This window comes from Seriola aureovittata, chromosome 2 (genome assembly GCF_021018895.1).
Source record: "Seriola aureovittata isolate HTS-2021-v1 ecotype China chromosome 2, ASM2101889v1, whole genome shotgun sequence".
NCBI classification, from domain to species: Eukaryota; Metazoa; Chordata; class Actinopteri; order Carangiformes; family Carangidae; genus Seriola; species Seriola aureovittata.
The window spans coordinates 26962375-26977253 of record NC_079365.1 but is presented as its reverse complement, the minus strand read 5'-3'; the positions used below and the strand labels follow the sequence as shown (position 1 = coordinate 26977253).

Sequence of the window (14879 nt, the reverse complement as noted above, 5' to 3'; positions counted from 1 at the left end):
GTGTCCTGCTGTTGCGTTATACAAAGAGGAGTTTTTTTTATTCAGCCGACCTTCAATGATATTAAATGGTGCGGACGAAATAACAGAAAGGCCTCAACACCAAGGCGCGTGTCCGTAGACTTTATGTAGCAGTAGTTTTGTGTTGGTGTGTCAGCTATCGGTCTCCTTTATTACCAGTAATCAGTATTAGAATCAGCCCTGAAGAAAACATTTCAGTCGACCCCTGCTCTCTCTCTCTTTCTATTGATCCAGATGGTGATTAACTGACCGGCTAACCAGTCCATCACTTAGTCAGGACGGAGCAAAACTGTCTCCTCAGCTCAGCAATCCCACAGAAAACAAACACACACTGAGCTGACGTTAGGAAACCTCCAGTAGAACTAGTCAGCACTCAGTGGATCATCTTGTGATCTCTGTGTGTGTGTGTGTGTGCATGTGTGTGTGTGTGTGTGTTTGTGTTTGCGTGCATGCTTTGAAAGCCGCATGATGCCCAAGACGTCAACAGTTCCTCGGTTGCTGGGGAAACCAGTCATGAGGAATCACCAAAGAGACAAGAGGAACCTGCTTTTGGGGTCAGCTGATCGTGATGAGATCTATGCCAAGTTATAGCTCTGATACTCTTCTCACTTTCACTCCTAAACATGATCACTACAGTTGTCTACACATCTCACTTATCTGTTTTGAGTGTTAGAACAACAGACGCCAAAAACATGGTATGTGTAACATGTGTAAATGGATGGATGGAGTGATCAGAGACATCAGATCCTTTCCGTTTACTGAAATATAACAGAATCAAGTCACATGATTTAATTTGATGTAAACTCAATCTGGTGTAACCCAACACACACCGCACAGCCAGCAGAGAGAAGTGACATCATCCAGTGAGAAGCAGAGAGACAGAAGGACGCCTCACAACCTCCACTCAGGGACACGAGCCGGTGTCGGTCTGCATCTGGAAACCAGTGATGGAGTCACTGGTTTCAAACATTTATTTTCTTAACGAGCTTCATGATGAGGTCAGACATGAACACACTGTTCTCAGTCAGTTAGAAAAACATTTGGGCACTAGTCAGGATTTACCAATATCTGAATTTATCAAATCAAATGTGATCAAACCACACCCGCACAGTTCTGATGAGGAAGATGAGCTGAGTCTTTTTAGTGTTAAACTATCAATAAATAATATCTAAGTGGTGTATTTTAGGTTTGACTGTTCCTTGTTTCATCATAAATATTTAATATTTTACAGAAATAGTTCAAATTTGAAGCCAGGTTTAAGGGGCTTTACGATTTTAAAATTCAAATACCTATCACGAGATAAGGAACAGTAAGGCATCAGTATTTCCAGACTACATGCAAGACGTGTGCACAAACCAAGCATGTAGTTATATCCTGTTTCTGTTGCAAGATTCTTACACACCAAACACAACTTCTCTGTATGGAAAAAAAATTATGGGATTTGTTGTGTTTCTTCTAAGACACGAGATCAATGAAATCAGTCTGCCGTCCTTTTCTCCACCTAACTAGTTCACATCGTATTTAAATGGCTGCTGATCACTCTATTATTTCTCCAAAGACACACACACACACACAGTGATGGTTACTATGACCTGACCACTGGTCTTCTTCCAAGCACACTTCCACATGAGGACAGAAAAGGCTGGGGATCAAACCACGATCCCTGTGCTCAGCAGTTCTACCTCCTGAGCCAAAGCCGCCACATTTAGTGAATGAGTCATCACAACAGGCTGAGATCACCGAAACAACAGCCAGATCAGATGAGAGGGAGTTTGGTCTCAGATTTAATGTGTATTTTTTCCTGTGTGAAATTTAAGTATAAAGTTTTTAGATTTTGGTTCAGCCCAGGTGTTTCTATACTGTACATCCCTGTGCAATGATTTAAAGTACGTTAGATGTTTAGATTCTTATCTATCACACAGTACCATCAGAGAGGCGTCTGATTGGTCCCAGATTCATCCTGCAGCAGGACAATGAGCCCAAACATACAACCAGTCATAAAGAACTATCTCAAGAGACAAGAAGAAGAACGAGTTCTGCAACAGATGGTATTCATTACTCTCACTTTTCATGGCCTTATATTTGAAAGCATCCCCACTTCACTTTTAGTGCCTTCAAGTCAGCGCTGTAAATCTAAACTATACAATGTGTATACAGTATGTTAGCCATATGTAGGTGTTTTTATTCCGTTGTTGCAGCTGCTTTTTGCACTAAAGCCCAGACACTGAACCGACCATTTCAACAGAGGTAATAGCAGACAGCGATTAAGAGTTTGTCCTTCACAGTTTAACTCTTTTGGATTTCTTTAGGCGCCCTGAGGCTCTGACTGTGTTCAATTATGTTACCTTCACTGACACGGCACAAGGACGCTGTCAGCGTCTGTGAGGCCTGCACACTGAAATGCTACAGTTAAAGTCAGCTGACAGTGAAATATGTTTCCTCACATAGAGAAGAGCCCGTGTCATGAGTGTAGGACCACTGACGTGCCTTTGAGCAAGGCAGTGGGGCTGCCAACTGTCTTTCCGTCAGTCTGTCCTGATGAACAACACACACCATTTTCCAGAAAGATTAGAACATGAGCATTACCATAGCAACAACCACAGAACCACACGCACGCACGCACGCACACACACGGGTGTTATGAGGGGCTGAACGGAGGAAAACAATCAAGTGTTCTTATATGCTGACAAGACTTGTCAACGCAAGGAGTGCAACAGTGCGTGTGTGTGTGTGTGTGTGTGTGTGTGTGTGTGCGTGCGTGCGTGTTAATTGGGGGTAACTAGTGGCCTTCCTCAAAGTCAGCTGTTCCACTCTTCTTTTGTCTCTCTCTCTCTCTCTCTCTCTCTCTCTCTCTCTCTCTCATACTCAGCAGCTGACAGACTGAAGAATCTGGAGAGAGAGAATAGAGGAGGAGGAGACAGCTGTCAAAACACACTGCACAGCTGCACGCACACACACACACACACACACACACACACACACACACACACACACACACACACAGAATAGTGGAATGTGCTTGGTCAACACGTCGTCTGTAGAGGCCGTATTAGCTTCACACTGAGCTAACTGCTAACAGATGACAACAGTCCTGTGTCCACTGCAGGAGCGAGCGGGGTTCGACCAGACAAGGGCCGAACAGGGCCGAACAGGGCTAAACCAGGGCAGACAGACGGATACTTTAGGAAATGAAGGCATGCGGTAGCTTGTTTGGTACAGACGACATGAACCAGTTCAAACCAAAAGGTGATAAAAAGGCTGTAATAGCTAATAACAATCACGCAAAGTCAAAAATAACTACAGTAATAAAATAAAAGCAGCAATCATGAGTAAAATCAAGTGGACAAAAGACAAAATGATAATAAACATAATACAACAAAGTTCGCTTGTGATAAGCAGGTGAGACCTGATAAACGAACCGCTGCAACACTTCATGAATGGGAGCTCTACGTGACGGTGCAAGTGGAGGTTATGCAAATAGACGTAGAGGCAAATGTGAAGCCAGACCAGGACAAAGCGGAGCTGAACCAGATGAATCACACGTGTTTTCTACCAAAGAACTACGTCTGAACTCATTTCTCAACACAGGCTGAACTGTGTCTGACCCTCTCCCGCTCACTGTGATGACGCATTATATCAATGAGTCAAATGATTAAACAGGACTCAAGGACTTGAGACGTGGGTGAGACAAATAACTTGAGTGTCTAATCAATTATCACAGTTGTTAGTTCATTTTTTATCGGCTAATTGATTAATTGACTAACTTTTAAGCACTTTTTGAATCCCTGCAGCAGCAAACATCAACAGCTGTGCTATCTGTGACTTTTGTTTACTGAACGCAACTTGTGATGGTGAGGATGTAGAAATATCCTGCACAGATTTGATTGTGAGGGCTGTTGATCAATTTCCTGTCGAGCCACAAACTGATTAAAAAGACAACTCATTCAGATACATGACAGGGGAGAAAAGCAGGTCACGAGCTCCTGCACCTTTTCACATTAGATTTAAATTATTTGGCAGACGTGTTTGTCCAAAGCAGCTTATATTCTCCCCTTTCATACAAACATGGATCCGAAGTAATTTCGGGTTCAGTGTCTTACTCAAAGAAACTTCTGGGCAGGAGGAGCTGGGGACAACCAACAGTATGATTAATGACCAGCTCTGCCATCTGAGCTACAGAAGCTTCACTCTTTTGCCATTTCTAAACATAGAAAGTAGTTTGGTACCACGTCACAATGAGACTTCCCTTATAAGGGATTTATAAATGGTTTATAAATGGTTTATTAAATAGCTTGTCAACACTTCATAAATCATAAACAAAATGTATAAATTGTTAACAACCAAATGAAAAACCTAATTATAAACCATTTATAAATGCTTTGTAAGGTGTGAAGTGGTACCAGTAGTTTTTAGAAAGTGAAACGTTTCATCCTATAAATCCGTCATAATCAGCTGCTCTAACTCATCTCATAGCTTTGACTGCAGGAAAACCTTTCTTCATTCCTTCTTTGTCTGCTCAGTTTTATGAGAAGCACCCACAGCGGGCGGGTGAGGGTGGGTGGGTGGGTGGGGGGGGGGTGGTGGTTACAGTGCCTTGCTTGAGGACACGTCGACAGGAAAAGGACACAGTGGCTGCAGCAGACTTTGAACCTGTGACCTCTCTGTGTCTCAAGCCGAGAGATGACACTTTACGTACAGAGCAATACACACATAAAGGTATGGACAGTGTTATGTAGGTATGAGATGGTGCGTGTGCGTGTGCGTGTTTAACAGACAGAGAGAGATAAACACGTGTTGCACGTGCTGACTGCCGTGAGTCTTGTGGCGTGTGAGATGCATGATGGTACCTTATGATACAGCGATGGTGAAACGTCTGCAGATGTTCAGCCTTTATGCTTCAGGTGATGTCATGAGCTGCAGAATGTGATCTGAACCCGCCTGAAGCTGTTCATTTCACATTAACCGCTATTTAAAGGATTTTACCATGTTTTAAATTCCTGGAAGTGTCACCCACAGTTATCACATTTATACGCTCGCCATGTTTCTTAATGTGTGTTCCCTCTGCTGCGATGAACAAACATGAACGCAAGACATGACAGAGCAGGTTTGCTGAGGCTTCTGCGGAGGGGAGTGGTTATAATTCACCTCCCACACACACACCCACATATTACTGGATTTTCTTTAAATACCAACCGACTTCTGCGTTACATAATCATACCAGCAGCTGACTGTCTTAACGAAGGCCCCAACACACAGGCGCTGCAGCTCTGAATACGCCAGCAGTCCCTGTCTACATCCTCTGTGTATTTGTACAGCCTTTAGTCTGCATCAGCCGGGCTCATTACTGATACTTTATTCTCAGATGAGAGGACGTTTAGTCAATGTTTGAACTTACCCTGCAATAAAAATGTTTTACGTCTGTTTTATGTCTCGGTTTGGGCTGAAGAAGTTTGAAAATGAAAAATAGTCGAGCTTATCAGATCTCTGTAGCCTGCTCATTCATCTCCGTTTGAGGCTCCAGGCTACATTAGCTCCTACTAGCATACTACAACTCCCTGTCCAAACTGTCTGCATTGTGGGTAGTGTAGGCACAAGGAAGAGGAATGACACCATCTCTGGTTCTGCTGCGTTTATTCACGTCAATCATGAATGCGACAGAACCTGTGGAGTACTGAAGGGTGTAATGTTTGACACGGCCATGAGGTGTACTTCTATACTTGACAAACTGATGCTGTGAAAATGATTGTTGTATTTAATTCTGAAGACAAAAGCAAACGAGAGCATTTCCCACAATGTCGGAGAACTCCATCAGCATTAAAGAGCTAAAGAGCGACCTGCATTATGAAGTGTCTGTGTGTGATTGTTGGTGCATGAAACCTAATCCAGGGTAAAACAAGGCAACTGCACACGAGGTTCCACTGTGTTATTTCAGAGACAGACAGAAATACAAAAAGAAAGAAAAAGGAGGGAAATGACCCAAAAAGCTGAAGTAACTCGGCACAAAGAAAGACAACAAGGAAAAAAAAAGGAAGAGAGAGATGCACTGAAAATTGTCTTGGCAATTTTTGTGGCCCATTTCTTTCCCCAGTAGCACAATCCTTAATGGTTCCTACATTATCTCTCTCTCAAACACACACACACACACACACACACACACACACACACACACACACACACACACACACACACACACACAGAGCCTGGTCCACAGAGAGTTAATGGAGCTAATTAGTTCCATCGTGATCTCACTATTTATAATGAAAGGAGGGAGACAGTGAAAGATCACACTGTGGGAAGGAAGGAAGGAATAGAGGGAAAACATTTCTCTTGGGTCACTTACATGATGTCACACAGAGACGCACATATGTATATGCACACACACACAAACAGAGTGATTATCCTCCCAGTTTGTTTGGCCCACGGCCTAAAACACAATCCAACTGTATGTGTCTGTATCGCACTGTGTATACCTGTGTGTGTGTGTGTGTGTGTGTGTGTGTGTGTGTGTGTGTGTGTGTGTGTGTTTGTGTTTACCTCTGGTCCCGGTCGCCATGTCTGCCACCTTCTGAAAAGCATCCAGGAAGGCTCCGGTAACCACGATGGTCGTCCTGTATCAAAAACAAACACCACACATATATTAATCCATTCAATACACCAGACGTGTTTTGGGTGAAATCTGGATTTGTACAAGTCTCAGTGAAAATTGTCAAGAACCAACACTTCAGATTATGTCCGTCATTAAAACACACGGTTGAGACACACGTGGAACAGCACCGTGGAGCCAAGCTTCAGCCCTCCAACTACAGAAGCGGGAACCAGTTCATTAAGAGTCGAGACTTGAACAGATTCGCTCGTTTAAGGAGTGGTTAGGATTTAGAGACACTTGGGAGCATTGTGAAAGTAAGACTTGTTGTCAACATGCAACAACAGCCTGATGAAATACATCATACACTGAAGCAGCAACAGCAGCTTTTGTTAGAGACAAAAACAAAGCAACACGGTTTCCACTTGTAACAAACCGCTGTTTCTTGCAAATCAAACGAAACACGATTGAGTGTGTTCGCTGGTGGGAAGCCAGTGGGGGATTGGGTGAAGGGATCTGACAGGTGCCTCTGAGGAGATTTTCAGATTGTGTCTCTTTTGTTGGGGAATGCATTAAAGCACGTTGGCTTCAAGTAGGATTTCCACGGTTCCAGTTTCAAAAGTGCAAACCAGAGCCGACTGGAAACTCCACATTAGAAGATAACGGGGAAATAAAAGGAAAAGAACCAAACTGATAAGAACTATCAACTCAGTATCAGTCTAAATGTAATGATGCTCGGAGGAAAATTACACACTCACATCCGTTATGATAAACTGAAATTACATTAACTGTACAAGACTAGATAACTTTATTCTTGCATGGTGAACGGCAGATTTCACTGTGAGTCATGTGACCTTTGTTTACTTATAACTGGGCAGATCGAACCAAAACAAATAAAATACAAAATATTTCTTCTCTGGTCGGGATCAAAGAAAGGCGGCAGCAGCAGCAGCAGCAGGCGCATCACAAACAAACCTCCGCTTGGTTTTCAAAAAGAAAAATAAAGGACTTTTAATTTGGAAGCAGGAGAGCTGGAGCCACATGAGAGGCCAGTCGCCCTCAAAGGCCAGTGTGAGGAGTGCAACTGGAGACCTCCTGACACACACCCCATCATCATCATCATCATCAATGGACCTATTGTCTGTGTGTGCGTGTGTGTGTGTGTTGTGTGTTCCATTTCCAGTCAGGTCTGTGTTTCCATAGCCACACACACACACACACACACATGCACACGCACACGCACACATTACCCCTGAAAACCTAACTAGGAAGATCAGATGACAGTGCTGTCAATAGTGTGTGTGTGTGTGTGTGTGTGTGTGTGTGTGTGTGTGTGTCTAACCTCAGTGGAAATTTCTTTCATATCAAAGACTAAATACATACAAACACAACACAACACACACACACACACACACACACACACACACACACACACACACACACACACACCATATGCATTATCTAAAAAGTTGAAGTTACATTGTGTGTGATGAAGAACAGCGATTTCCATGTTCGACTGAAATAACTAAAAATAATCAAAAAGAACAAAACTTTCTTTGACATGAACCAACAGCAGCAACAACGCAACAAACCCACCAATGAGAATCATGAGGATAATGAGGCACAGGACACTTAAAAGTCTTGTAACATCTGGGTTTAAAACTAATATTAAGACTGTTATCAGAAACGAAGTTAAAACACAGTACTGTGGCTTCGTGTGTGCACAGACATGTTTGATGTGCCGTCCCATGATGCCCGTGCCTCAACAAGACACCGAAACCCTCCGTGGTGTATGACAGCGGCTCTGGTTTGTCTTTGTTCAGCTGGTATACGCTGCTTTAAAGTTCAGACACTGAACTACACGCAGGGTGGGGCTGGCTGTTTGTTTGTTTGTTTGTTTTATTCTGCACCAGATTTTATGAGCAAACGTTCTAATCATCCCAAACCTGAAGCTGAAATCATTCTACAAGGGAAATAAGACAATAAAAAGAAGCTAATACAGTAATTCAGCTGTTTAATAAGTCGACGTTAGAAAACCTAAAATGGAAATAGACTCAATAAATTCCTTTGTAAATAAAAGCATCTTTAGCTGGAAGCAGTAAGTGTCCCAGACTTAACAGACGCAGCGACAGTTATCGTTTATTTACACATGAGATCTGGATTACAGACAATTTCTAATATCATTGATGTTTAAATCAAAGTCATGTTTCCAACAACACAACTGTAGGTAGTAAAAGGCATTGTAAAATAAATATTCATGAGTGGATACTGACAGAACCATCTATCTAACCATGAAACAACCTAATACATTTTTACAGCTCATTATATGAAATGCAATATCATCCTGCTTTTTACACTATAACAGTTTCCTGCAGGACATTTTTTATTAACTGCTCTTTTTTTATTTATCTTATTTAAAAGCGTTGTTTCTCCAGTGACTCTATTGTCTAATAATGCAGCCTTTCATCAAAATGTCTCTGTCTGTCATTCAAAACAAACAGGGTAGAGCCAACTGTGTGATTGGCTGTTGCATCAATCCAAATCAGCAAACACGTTATCAACTGATAATGATTTTGATTGATTTATGATTTTCGAACACTTTGTGTCTCCACGCAGAACGACTGTCCGAGGAACTTGACTGAAAACAGTTTATTTGATCCTGTGTTTACTGGGAGGAAATGCATTTACACGGGTAGTTAAACCTCCTACTAACAGTCACTCATGTTTTCACACACAGGGCAAAAGTTTTACCCACTTCATAGGTTTAGATTCTTAACCATCACGCCGTATCATCAGGAGGCGTCCGATCAGTTCTAGTTTGTGCTGCAGGAATATGAGCCCAAACACACAGCCAGAGTCATAGAGACTATCATCAGAGACAGACAGACACAGAGTCCTGGTCTCAACATCATGGAGTCAGTCTGGGATCACATGAAGAGACAGCAGACTCTGAGGCTGCGTCCACACTACTACGTTTCCATTTTAAAAAACGAAAACGATCTCACCTGAAAACGCATACATGCATGAGCAATTACATACACCGGGCATGTGTGTAAACAGGAAGCAGGTTGTCGCCTCTGCAGTTGATTAGTTGCGAACATATTACTAATGAGGAACAGCGGAGACTGCTGCAGCGTGAAAATGAAGAATTTAACTCCTCAACAGCAAAAACAACAAGGTCAGTAATAGGGCTGGGACGATTATCCGACGTAATCGACGTAGTCGATTATAAAAATGATTCGACGTGGAATTTAAGTGTCGATGCGTCGTGTAAAACCACACAGGGTAAATGTTCATAGAACAAAACCGGAACTTTCTAATGGGACCGTTTATATCCATCGTCGTTGGTTTACCCGGATACAAGCGCAGCGCACGGACTGGGACAACGCGGTGATGTAATTGAGGTCATTGACTACGTGAATGATTTGCGTCTGTGTAAATCTATTTGAACAACGCGGCGGCGTCTACCAGCGGTACGAAGGAGCGTGTGGAGCAACACGCGGCAAAAAAGGCTCGTACACGGTCCTCCAGAGTTTGGGAATACTTTAATCTGGACACCAACAGTGCGGTAAACTGCAGACTCTGCAAAGTGCATCCGGCATATCTCTCTAGCACGACAGTCATGCACGAGCACATAAAGAGGAAACACCACGGTGCAGCGAGCAAGATGTTGGACGGGGCAAATTGTTATATTAAATGACTAACTTGAAAATAATTGCAATAAAATTACTGTTAGGTTAATAAAAAAATAATCGTTAGATTAATCGTTTAAAAAATAATCGTTTGGGACAGCCCTAGTCAGTAACTGTAATTCATTATCCGTGTGGTAGTCGAGGCTGATAAGACTCAAAGAGTGACGTCATCGTTTTCAAAGGCCTCCGTTTATGCCCGTCCAGCTGACAACGCACCCCGCAGTTTTCAAAGTAAAAACGGGGCCAGCAGCATTTCTAAACGTTTTCGGTCCTCGTGAAACCCAGAGTAGACAGAAGGTGAAAACGCAGCAAAAGTGATGCGTTTTAACACTAAACCCTATCAGCGTCAACATAGTCTGAGACCGACTAAACCCACAGAGGAACTGTGGCAGGTTCTCCAAGAACAAAACTACCTGACAGGAACCTTGAAAACCTCTGTGCATTTGTACTGAGGAGAACTGGTAAAGGTAAAGAGGGGCCACAGCAAATACTGATTTGATTTCAGTTTGCACTGCACTTTGTGTTGAGTTGATGTACTGTCCTCTCGACAGATGCAATAGCAGATGAGGAGTTTGTGCAAGTGCTGATGTTCCCTTCACTGACACGGTGTCTAAGTGTCTAAGAGACATACACAGTTTAATGTCACCTGACAGTGAAATTCGTTTTGACACGCTGACACAGTTTACCTGTTTGGGATTTGTTTTAGTTTTTTTCACGTGGCCTTATTTTTGAAAGCATCCTCCACTTTCCTTGTAGCACCTAAAAACTTTGCACAGCACTGCAGATGATTTCATCCCATGACAACAATAAAGATCACAGCCATGAGATTTGTGTTGGGTCGTGCGAGATCCTAATCACAGCGCGGCTCTCTGCACTCATGACTCCATCCTTTCAGCCACAGTTATGTCATTTTAACCACTTCTGCTGTGTCTAGATTTGGTTCTGTCGAAAGCCGTTAGATTTGTGAACCCATATGAATCATGTGAAGACTTGATTTAGTCTGAGCCACAGCAGCTCTTTAACAATAAACTAATTAAATGTTTCCTGCAGCAAATCTAGTTTAGACTTCATTAAACTATGAAAGGTTATCCGGTAAAAACTTGGGTTCAAAATCAAAATCCCGCCTAATAATCCCAGTGATGTTCACTGAACTGCTTGTTAGCACAAAATATATATAGTATTAATTTCCTAACAAACAGACAGCCCCTGAACGTCTTTGTTTTCATGTTTCAGATTTGAGAAGGCATTTTGGTTTTTATGGTGGTTCAAAGAACAAACACAACTGTGGACTTAGAGTCTGGATTAGAGCTTTATGTGTGCAGTGTCTGCTGTGTGTCCGCAGCAGATCTTTTAAGTAGCATTAAAAATTGGAGCGGTTTGAACAACATGGATGTCCTGTTTGTGCCTACATCTGTGTGCGTGTGTGTAGTTGGCTGACGGGCAGGGATAATGGTCTGTGACCGGCTGCAGCAGGCAGAGTGATGCTTATCAAAGTAAACTGGCCTACTGGGAAACGCAGCCATTATACTGTTATTACACTGAGCCAGCTACTGGGTCACTGTGCGTGTGTGTGTGACAGAGAGCGTCAGAACACATGCATAAACATAAGAATGTTTACTAAGGATGTTTTGCAGGGTTATGTTAGCTGCTAGCTGCTATCATTTAAAATGTTTTGATAAAGCTGCAGATGACATGCTGAGTTTTGATACTGAAGATAAACTTCTCACCGTTTCGCAGTAATGCTATTTTAACAGATACAAACATTTCTCTTAAAAAATACAGAATGAAACTAAAAGAACTGAGATATGAATCAGGTCAAACCTAATTCAACAGTCAGTAAAAAGACAAGTCAAGAGAAGACGCTGGTTTTCCACAGAGCTGTAAATGAAGGTGAGCTATTTCAAAGGAAAGAAAGACCAACTCTGCTGTTATCATAAAAAATACACTTTTACTGAAGCTTTGGAGAAAAGAGCATTCACTCTTTCACATAGTAAATACCATGTATTTAATGAACGTGGCTACTGTTCAGACTGTCACTGTCTAACTAAACTTAATACGAGTTGAGGCTGAGGATGTGGTTCTCTTACCACCTCGGTTAAACAGTTTCCTTGGAGAAACCCTGAAGGACTCCGACCAAGTATTTGGCAGATAAACTAGTTGTAAACCAGACTCTGGTAACTCTTCTTCTGCTTCACTGCACAGTGAACAACACTGTGACTGACTGAGCTGCCACCTGCCACACGAGAGAAAGACACTCTGACTCTGTGGACATGTTATGTTTCCGTACGAGGATCAAAAGCAGTGAGATATTCTTTGGTCTTTGGGGACATTCAGACCAAAAACACCCCTTCTTTAAAATAATGCACGAGGACGTGTTGGTGGGGGCTGGTTGTTTCAGGTATCAGTGAGAGGACGTAGGATTTAACTGTTGTCAAATGTTTTCCCAACAGCCTTCACTTCTATCGCAAAGATTACGAGGTAAACGCTAGAAGAGGAAACGGCATTCACATGACAAAATAATCCATCAGGAATGTGCACGTGCTCTTATCTGATTGGCCACCAAAGCATTTTGCAAGATGACATCACTTTGTGTTGTGGCAAAGATTGAGTCAGGTTAAACTTTTTTTTGCTGAACAACCCCGTGTTTTCCACACAGTGCTACTGTCGGTCTAAACATGACCTTACACGGCTTTCACATCAAGTTCACACGTTTGTTATTGTGCATAGACCAGCTATTGTTTCCTACAGAGAGATCGGTTGTGTTCTTTTCTAGCAGACGCCACAGTGATTTTCTGCTTGTGCAGAGATTTCAAGTAAACTGAACTTTGACCCCAAATACATCGACATCCACAACATTCATTCCAGTGGGAGGTGAGTGTCGTAGCGGCGTAAATTTCACTGTGGAGAATAAAGGAGGAAAAGAAACGAGGGTGCAAACTCATCAGGGGTGAAGAAGGTGACAAAGATGTGAGGAAGTGAAACTTTACTCTCGGGTCCGACCAGGACTTGAGTAAAGAAATGTAAAAATGGCAGAATATATCATAGAAGACATGGATGCTAAGTAACACTGTGATTATTTGCATTCAGACGTAGCATCGTAGTGGTTTTATGCTGCTCTACATCTGTGCTCTGGTGTTCAGAGGTAAGAGACTTGTCCTATAGGTTATTATAGGAGTTTGGTGGCTGCTCCACAGGTGAAAATGCATCACTAATTATGTTGCTGCCATAGCAGCGAGTAGTCAGGTCAATTAGAGAAATAATAATAACAGATTGCGTTTAAATGTGCATGTCTGTGAGTCTTACCTGAGCTGTGATTGTAGCTTGGCTCCTTTGGTTAAAAAGTCCTCCCATGTAGGATAACTGGCCTGCAGCAAACACAGAGAAACACCAACGACATTAAACCTCCAACAGCATCGTTCAAGTGACCACAAGAGGATTCACAGACTTTAACAGCGATGTTCGCCTTGAGGCTTTAACAATATGTATTTCATACCAGTAATCCTGAAGAGCTTTTAACCTTAACTATTATTAAAGTATTAGTATTAAACCAGGACTGGAGTGTACACACCCAACATGAACACTTTGTGAAAATGGAAGTATATTCGAGATATATTTGATCTCATTTGCTTAACCATGCTATCTTAATGCTTATTGCTTTATTCGAAATTACAGATAGAGGTAGCAGCACGAAGAATCCTCCAAATAGTGTGTCAACACACAAAAGGAAAATGATATTTATAAGAATATCCCATTGGCGTTTTGACAGATCATTAGAGCTGCAATATGAAACCAGTGAAGATCTTAATTAAAAATCACAGTGCAGGAAGAAAAGAAAACATCAAGACTCGTGCAGTAAAAAGAAGCAGCTGGGTATGAAAGAAAAGTAACAAGTGAAGTATTTTGACAGAAAGACACAAGTCAATAATTATATTCAAGTTAATCAGGGTTATATATGGTAATTAGTGTTTGGACTTGATCAATACCCTAAACAGTAGGCTGATTATCAGAATTGTTATCAACTAGTTTTCTCTCGACTGACCTCTGCGTTCTTTATTATCACTGAACTTAACATTCATTTTACAGCTTTGACTGATTTTCTGTGAACAGCAGCAGCAGCTCAGTGTAAAACCAGTCAACAGCTGACTGCCTCGTGTTATTTTTGGCTTCTCTGGGTTTCACATGAACACAGAAGCTGTGGACTCTCAACCATCAACATACAGAAGCAAACACAAGGAAGCGAAGCCTAATACAAGCAAAACAAGGCTGCTGTCATTCAGCTGTGATCGATCGTCCATGAAACCGCAGCTGAGCTCCTCCCGATGTTATCGTGTTCATTTCAGTTTTATCAACGTCAACAGATGCATTCCCACTCACTACATCTTATGCAACCATGCAGAAATGCCAGAACAAAGCCGAATGTAATGCTAATGGAGACTAATTTTTTCTCAATTTGCACCGTATGATACATGGTCGTGGTTCCTGCTTCCTGTTCTACTAGAGACAAAACAGTTTGGTCCTTGCTTGGACTCATGATTACAGGCCACAACTCCGACAGCAAGACAAAAGCAACAGAATAAAAACAGCAG

The 14879-nt window shown here is 42.1% G+C and overlaps 1 protein-coding gene across 3 annotated transcripts in view; it reads right to left on the bottom strand.

The window, feature by feature from the left end:
- The window catches only part of mtss1 (MTSS I-BAR domain containing 1), a 61234-nt gene that overhangs the window by 31355 nt on the left and 15000 nt on the right, over positions 1-14879 (bottom strand). For all 3 annotated transcript variants that reach the window (XM_056395567.1, XM_056395576.1, XM_056395586.1), the window contains exons 2-3: positions 13597-13658; positions 6553-6626 (exon numbers count right to left, since the gene is read on the bottom strand). In XM_056395567.1, coding sequence (XP_056251542.1) covers positions 6553-6626; positions 13597-13658 — 136 coding nt within the window. The remainder of the gene's footprint in view (positions 1-6552; positions 6627-13596; positions 13659-14879) is intronic.